Below are 8,554 nucleotides of genomic sequence, written 5' to 3' on the forward strand. Positions count from 1 at the left end.
TGTCTCACCAAGGTGATTGATCCAATATAATTTGATCCTTACGATCTAACAATCTCCCCAATGCATTTAGAAATACTATCAATTACCATTTTGCACACAATCCCAAGCATTGAGCATATCTAGATTGAATATTCTGCTGTATGAGTGGAAATCCTACCTTTTTCTTTCTCTCAAAAAGTAAATACCCTTATCTTTATATGGTTAAATTCCTAAATAATATTGATTTGGATGCCCTATCAAACCTTACTTTATTCTGATATAGGTTATAATTTATGCCACCTCAATTGCATTTGTTTAATTAGCTTATAGATTAAGGTTCGCAAAGGGGTTACTTTCATCGATACTATTGTAATGTGTTGTATGACGCTCCTCGTGCTCCTCGTCATTAGGCAAAGCAAGAGACGTTTGAATGATGGCGATCAAGGAAAGAGGATGGCTCAGTTTTCATGACACAACACAGAACTAACGCCAATAATGGATGGGTCGTCACTGCTACTAAAGTTACAAAAAACTCTCCAGCCATATGCATGTGAACAGAAACCTTCAACACTTAAAGCCAACATAAGAATATGGCATATACAAAGTGCAAGGCCTAATTTACAAGCTGGGCACACTGCCCAATTTTGGATAATGGAAATATTAACCTGTGATTGATAGAGAAAAATGATTAGACATAAGCATTTCTTGAAAACCCATGTCTCAAAAAAAAATGATATTGGTTAGAATGAGGAAGAAGTTTAAGAAAGATCATTGTTATTGATCTTAATGCATCACTTTAGAAGCCAAAGGCAGGCTTCAGCCAATCCTTAGCCAATTATTTCATTAGAGCGACAAAACATGTGAAATTAAGAGAGACAGATTGCATTCTTAATTTACCCCAGAAGACAAGTAGTGCTATGCTGCTTTGCTACTAGGTGCCTCTGATAAGCTTGTTTCCAAGTAAGAAAATGCTGATTTAAACTCTTCTGCTACATGAAAAACTTGTATGATCTACCATTTATAATGCTACGAATCATGAAAATTCACTTGTATAAAACGGAGGAAGGATGTAATTTATCTACCATATAAGGTATCAATTGTACACAGTACTAGCACATTTTAGTATCATGCACACATTATGAAAAACACGATACACTATGTTATATACGTCAGTGCTATTACTTCATCACAATGTACCCACTAGAGCCATTACCCATAGATCTATGAGAAGAATCATTTCCACATGCCATGTATTTGAGTACAAAAAGGAACCAATACATTAATTGATGTACTCCAGTATAACATGAAATAAGCTCGATCATAACATGGTAGGACAATCTGATGAAATTTCCCTTGTCATTTGAGGGAAATCCCATTTGGATTGAATAAAAATATATCTGCAAGTGATTTTCGAGGCTCTCTCACACATTTTCAAGCTTCCCTAAATAAATTAGAGTTTAAGCTATATAGAATACCCCAACTATATGGGAAAAACATTAAGCATAAGGAAATGAAAGATTAATCAACGTCAAGTGTCAAATCTTCTAAAATCACATCGAACCATTAGCACCAGCAATCCACCAGTTCTTGAATCCATCCTACAAGCTGTGAGCAATTGTCAACGGTCCATGTGTCTCCTTGTAGGCTTTATTAGCCTAAATGAAAGGATGCCCTTAAACAGTAAACACATGATACATGCATCACACAATTATAGTAAAAAAGATCTTTGAATACAAGGAAGTTAATACTCCTCAGGGAAGAAATTTCCACATCAATCATTTGTGAGAAAAGAGATGGGTAAAAACATGGTTGTACCGGGGTTCCGTGGAGAAGCTCACCGTTCATGTTATTATGCTGCTGCGATCTTATTACCGGCCAGTGGCTGTGACTCGTGGGGTGATCATGTATTCCCCAGCTTTTTTTGTGAATATGTACTTTAATATTTTAGATTAATAGTAAAGACTAATTCATCAAAAAAAACATAAAATCTGGGCTACATTATACTGTGGAATCTCTACCTAAAAATTTGTGGCGACTGTATTTTAGTAATTCTAGGAATTCTTCCTGACTATTAAAAGCTGAGGGTTGACTGTTTATGGTTGATGCTCACACTTGTAAGAAATGTTTTCTGACAAACTAAAATTAATTTGTGGTGAAAACTTATTTCCTGGTCAATTGATATTTAAAACCCTAAAAACCAATAGATGGAACTGTTTTGACAGCAAAATTATCTTAAATTCGCTGAGAAGTGCTTCCAGAAAAATGTGGGATGTCTCATCAGAACCATCTAGGAACTAAAACTTAAAAAAGAAATAACAAGTAGAGAGGAATTTTATGCTGTTCCAGCTTTGAGTTGTTGCAGCAGTATTTTGATCATTTTCAGATATCATAAAATTGCCCACAAACTAATAAAATGCAAAATGTTGTTCATCATAGCCACATCATTAGTGAAATTGAAGGCATGTCCCATATTCAGTCATATTATGTGCATATCATATCACATTCATGAAACACTCATCTTATAGCTCAACAAAACTTAGTTACGTCGTTTATGGTTTATCTGGTCCACACCATGAGCAACAAAGTAGCATAATACGTCGATGAGCACTTCTCTGCCCAGCATAGAAATGAAATTATACTGATGTAACTTCCTATATATACCCTAACTGACTCCAGTTTTGATTTTATTCCTATATAATCAATGAGAAAGAGAAAAAACACCAGATTTTTAAGGCATTTTGCACCCTAACTCATACTGCTGGACTAAACATACTCCTCTTCCCACTAAGAAGAAAAATATAAAAGAAATTATAGATCAATAGTGCATTTTACAAAGAGAATAATTTTCTTAAGCAATTGGATAATGCTTTCCCTCTAGTTTCCATGTCCCTTAGAACCCAGATCAGCTGCTGCTTGGGCTGCTTTGCTAAGTACTCCAGACAACCACAAGGCTCCAGAAGAGAAGTACCTGCTATTTATGACGGCCGACCCTGCAGTGCTAGCTGTTTGCTCTGCGGCCGTCAGCATTGCTTTAGTCTTCTCTGAAACGTGATATCTCTCTTCCACAGATTTGAGACATTGTGCACCAGCACTAAGTTTGTCATTGATACCCATTTGCTGGCCCAAAGATACCACCTTAGCTGCAGCACTAGCTGTGACCTGATGACTTTCATCAAAGGCTTTCGCCTTGCTCAATGCATCTTTCCCCAGAATATACCCTTTGGCCAGCATTGCAGAAACTACATCTTGGGCCATGGTTACTGCTCTGCGCGGATCTTGAACAAAACCTCTAGATTGAGCAACCTGATACAGCAATTTTCATCATCCAGTCAGAAATAAATAATTGTCCAACAACTAGAATCTGCATACTCAAACAGTCACTCTAATTGTCTTAGAAGATTAATTGTAATGATGTAGATGAGTTGGCCTGAGGTTGTGGGTAGTTCCCCATGGTCTCAGATTCAAATCTCTCCCAGATTTAAGAGGTGAGTCATCTCGCGGGTGGCTAATCTCACCCATGGGAGACTTGTCTTGCCCTAGCTCAGATTGGCCACTGGTCATTGCTGACCACTGGGGTAGGTCACAGGAACACCCCATGTGAAAAAATAAAAAATGAAAAATGAAAATGATGGTATTGTTAACTATACTCAGATAAAAACAATAATCGAATGCATGCATATAAGAGCATACCTCTGGCTCCTCATCATGCTGAAGTCTCCATGAATGTGCCCTCCAATCATCAAAAGACTCCTCACAATCCCCCCATCGCACTATGCATACTTTTTGATCTACAATAGTTGCTCCCTGCAAATCTTTCAGAATAAATTCATTGCAGCAAAAAAGAAATTATATCCTTCAGAAGGTTTCAACTGTAGACACTGTGTACATTCCTATATTGAAAACTCACAGTTCTGCTTAAAATAAATGCTCTTATACAAGTCAAAAGCTAGACAAATCTCAAGTATAGAGGGTTTATGTTAACCAAACAACCATGAAAACCTTTAATGCTGCCCTGATATGTGATAAGAATAGATGTAAAAGTTGCTGAAAGAATACTCTTACCGGGGTAAAAATCTAGATAAGCCTGAATTATGCCGACACAACCACCATAAAGTTTAATGGTTGTCCTAATATATGAAAAGGAAATTTGTAAAACTCACACACTAAGGAATTTTCACCTATGGATTTGAACTTGACAGACTCAGGGCTCAAGCACTAACCCATGCTTATTAGGAAATCCAAGTTCAAAGTTCCTTTAAGGAGAGGTCCTCTCGCAGAGATTACCCACTAGACATGTGAAGTCTAATTATATAAGAAATCACCCCAACTTATGAACTGTATAAGCCTAATAGTCTCACCTTTCCCCATATGGTCGGAGGGTTCGCCTTAGAAAGTCCTTAAAAAGTTACAGAAAGAAGATTTGGGTAGACTCAAATTAATGCAAGCAAATTTCCACAATTCATAAAATAAGTACAATTGTGTTGCAATATTTTTACCATCAACATTTTAGATCAGGATAAAAGAATCTTTTAATTAGGGTTCCATTATAGGAAAGCTACAGGACACTTGTTGAGAGGTTTCCAATGTGATAAACAATGACTTTTAAATCATTTCATGGCAAAGGGTTGGGCCTCCTCAACTGGTAGTCCAAAGTAGGGAAACAGCATACACATAAGTCCCTGAAAAACATTTAAACCTCGGAACCAGAAAGAAAGATTGAGTTGTTAAAACGAGAAAATGACTTACAGTCAGCAGAAGAGCAGTTTCGACAGCATAAGGCTCCTGAAAAGTCACAAAAGCAACTTGGGCTTCCTCGCCAACTCTGGGAAAAGATTACCATAAATGAATAGCAGAATTCTCAGAAAAGAATTGATTCAAAATAGGGCAAGTTCGAACCCACCTCTCTAATTCAACGGTCTCAACCGTTCCAGAGTAGGAGAAGAAGTCCCTCACGTCCCTTTCTGTTGCATTTGGAGACAAACTCATCACTTGAACAGCGTAATTCTCCATGGCCTCAGATTCTTGTGTCACACAATGCTTCTCAGTTATACGTCAATTTCCATCTTGAAACCCCCACCAGTGCGATCTCCGTGCAGAAATTCTCCAGAAAATCCCTAATTCGTCGACTGGTGTAAGTAAAGTTTAAATCGCAGAGCTGGTTTATCACTTCTGATTGAAATTAGCAACAATTAAGTAAACAAATATACAGGGAATAAACCCCAACAAATTGCAAACCTCCACAGAACTGGAAAAATCGAGAAAACTATCTATCATTAATCAACCATTAAGTAAACAAATATACAGGGAATAAACCCCAACAAATTGCAAACCTCCACAGAACTGGAAAAATCGAGAAAACTATCTATCATTAATCAACCCTAAAGAAAACCGTCAATCAGAAATCTGTATGTCCCATCACTTCTATGAGTAACATGAAAATTCAACGAGATAATTGTATCCGTGTCACGTCACACGTCATTTATATTTGTCTTCGACGAGTATGCTGTATTGCTCTGTAATCTATTATATTTTTATTATTTTCAATAAAGCGTTAAATAAAAACAAAAAAATTTAAATTCTATTTATTAATTCTCCAATTTTCTAAATCTAGACACCTAATTCATGTTCTTTTTTGTCCTCTTTGGATTCCACAATTTCAACAAGAGACGCAGTGCAGCATAGTTCCTCTCTAAGGCATAATAGTTATAAAGGTGTAGATGAGTGAGAATAAGGTTAGATAATTCTAAATTAACATTGTGAATGCATTAATCTTTGTCTAGAAATGCACTTGTGATGTGATAGGATGGCTCATATTTTGTTGTTAAATTCTTGTCTTAGAAATGCATTTGTGATCTAATAGGATGGCTCATATTTTTTTGTTAAGTTCTCGTGTTATATTATTATATCTTTGGGCCTTTAAGCCCAAGATTAAGAGACCAAAGTCCCCAATATGGTACTAAGTACCTGCACCTTCTACATTGACAACTTAAAATATGTGCAATGAGGAAAGATATCTATACCAATATTTGAATTATAGAACTTCAAAAAGTGATGAAGCATTTGGAGTATCACATTATATGTTTAAGCATGTTATGCATTCTACTAGAGAACCATAAGTAGCTGGAAAAACTCCCCCAACTATGTATTATTCTCATCTTGATTATCAAATGAAAGTCACACTATTTTTAATCATTAGATAAAGATAAATAGCAGTATAAAACAATAACAACATAAACATATATGTTGATGAATAAATATGATGTAATAAATAAGAAATGGAATATAACTATTTAATTTTAATACATAGTTTATAAAAACTTAATAATAATTTACATATCTTTTAGAATTGAATTATTTCCTTTTTGTAGTTATTTCCTTTAGGATGTTTTTTGGTGTAAAATATAATTATTAATTTAATTTTAAAATATATATTTTAGTTTTAAATATATTTAAACTAAATGATAAATTGTTTAAATATAAAATATTAATAATAATAAATGATATAATTTACAAATTGTAACACTTATCAATTATATGTATTACAAATACTATTATTAAATATAATTAAAAAATAATTTATAAAAGTAAAATAATAGTAATAATTTAACTACTTTTATTAAAAAATCAAAGTTTTAAAAAATTAGAAATTCAAATACAAAATATAACATATTGAAATTATATTGCTATTGAGAATTAATATTGATTAGACATGTTGTGTGAGGTGAAAGATAAAATGATTGGAAAATAAAAACTTATTAATTTCTCACAAATGTGGAAAAGATAAAGTTGTAATTAATGCATTCATTAATGTAAGATGAAGTTGCTAGAAAATATTTGTATTTTTGTTGAAGAAAATTAATTTTCTCCCCCACCAAAAATAGTATGGACCAATAGAATGAATGAAAAATATGATTTAAAAAATAATAAAAAATTAGAAAAAGATATAAACATTCGAAGTTTCATATAATCTTTTAAATTTTTTGATTTAATTGGTCAGTGTTAATGTCTTATTAGCACTGACATGAATGCATAAGTATTCCGCATAAACTAAAAATATTTTGTAGTTGAGCAATAATAAGCTATGACTTTAGATACTATGGGGTTTGTTCATTTAGCATTTTTCTTTAAGTTCAATTGTTCTTTGTTTTTCTATAGTTTCTTTATTTTTGTTGTTTAATGTGTTTGAGATCTTTCTTAATGTAGTCTTTGAGGATGAATACAAAACATTGGTTAAACTATTTGTTTTAGCCATCTTTCTTCTTTATAAATGATACCTTCATATTTAATAATACTTTTTATTAAGAGCATTAGGTATTGTTTGATTTGTTCTAACTCTCTTTTTGATATAGAGATTTTTATGATGGATTGCACAATATATTAGTTGAATTCTTCCTTTCTAGTCAAATTCAAGATGGGGAAAGAGAGGCTTGCTTGGAGAATTTTTTTATTAGCTTTTGGTGTTGTTGTGCATATGTATGGTTTTATTTGGTCTTTATTTTTATTTGTGTAGATCTAGTTATAATCATTTTTAAAGTGCATTATTCTTGTTCCAATAAAATAAGGTCAAGATAAATTATTTATAAATATGGTTGTAAATGAGTATTAAAATTAATAAAAAGAAATAAGGTATTTGAGATTGATGAAGAATATATTATGTTTGTGGAATTTATTTATTTATTTTTATGTTAGGAGTGTTGATTTTTTTATGGGAGTGATTAATATGAGGACACCTAATGTAACACTTTAACTACATGTATCCCTCTCTCCAGACATGGGTAGTTGAGTTATGCACTCTAATTTGGCTTGTACCATTTTTCATGACAATTGTTTTCTTGTTCTCTACATAGGTTATGGGGTCATTAGGTTTCTCACCCTCTTTTGCTTTATGTATTGCCTTTCAGAACTCTTTTATTGTCTTCATTTAAGGGCACATGTTTTGGTATTTTACGAAGTAAGTAAAACCGCCCATCTTTTATGGAAAATAGAAGTTAGTGTACCTCTTAGATGTATATGCTTTTATTTTTAGAAATATTCAACACTCTACTCCTTGCTTCACTAGTTAATTGATAGCTCGGTGAGAGTATATTGAGAGTATTCTCTAGTTTCTCTTGTATGATCTCTACTTTATCTTATTTTAGATTTTGTCTTCATTGTGTTATTTTGATCTTTAATCATTTTTCAAGTGGACATGTACATACGATCTATGACCAACATTAGATCTTGTTTTTTGTAGAATCCAACATGGTATCAAAGTGTGGTGTCTAGTATAGCTCATTGATTTTTTGGTTTCTTTGAGAGATTTGAGACTAATAGATATATAACATTTATTTTCTTAAATACATAATTTTCTCTTCTCACGTATCCTTGTATGATAGAGAAAATCAAAACCTTTTAAATGGGAGAAATAAGTATATAGTTAATCTAGTTCATATGTGGGGCGGGTGCCCTAGCTCGGTTGGTTAAATCTTCCCTGTTGCAGGGGGTTGGTCACGGGTTCTAGTCTCCCCCATCCTCGTGGTATTGGTGAGTATGTGTGTTCTTATGTAATCTAGTTCATATGTGTGTTCTTATGAGA

The 8,554-nt window shown here is 33.4% G+C and overlaps 1 protein-coding gene across 4 annotated transcripts; it reads right to left on the bottom strand.

Moving 5' to 3' along the window:
• Positions 1–2,498: 2,498 nt before the first annotated feature.
• LOC149536090 (RNA-binding (RRM/RBD/RNP motifs) family protein) lies at positions 2,499–5,375 on the bottom strand. Of its 4 annotated transcripts, none has more exons than XM_089807695.1 (5): positions 5,310–5,375; positions 4,880–5,093; positions 4,726–4,801; positions 3,670–3,783; positions 2,499–3,282 (listed from the first exon to the last, which is right to left on the bottom strand). In XM_089807695.1, the coding sequence occupies exons 2-5, from the start codon at positions 4,987–4,989 to the stop codon at positions 2,854–2,856; spliced, it is 729 nt and encodes a 242-aa protein (XP_089663821.1). In that variant the 5' UTR covers positions 4,990–5,093; positions 5,310–5,375; the 3' UTR covers positions 2,499–2,853. The 4 variants fall into 4 exon arrangements, with proteins under 4 accessions (XP_089663821.1, XP_089663819.1, XP_089663820.1 ...); XM_089807693.1 differs by having other exon boundaries at positions 4,880–5,148; XM_089807694.1 differs by having other exon boundaries at positions 5,215–5,375.
• Between the last annotated feature and the right edge of the window lie 3,179 nt (positions 5,376–8,554).

Source organism: Cupressus sempervirens, chromosome 10 (assembly GCF_028749045.1).
Source record: "Cupressus sempervirens isolate cs-2001-9-10 chromosome 10, ASM2874904v1, whole genome shotgun sequence".
NCBI lineage: Eukaryota > Viridiplantae > Streptophyta > Pinopsida > Cupressales > Cupressaceae > Cupressus > Cupressus sempervirens.

What these genes read in the sequence shown, in the direction of transcription:
- LOC149536090 (XM_089807695.1), bottom strand. Translation starts at nt 4,989, where the DNA reads ATGGAGAATTACGCTGTTCAAGTGATGAGTTTGTCTCCAAATGCAACA. An exon ending in GAGACCGTTGAATTAGAGAG is followed by an intron (nt 4,802 to 4,879) that starts GTGGGTTCGAAC and finishes ATCTTTTCCCAG; the next exon opens with AGTTGGCGAGGAAGCCCAAG. An exon ending in AAACTGCTCTTCTGCTGACT is followed by an intron (nt 3,784 to 4,725) that starts GTAAGTCATTTT and finishes AAAGATTTGCAG; the next exon opens with GGAGCAACTATTGTAGATCA.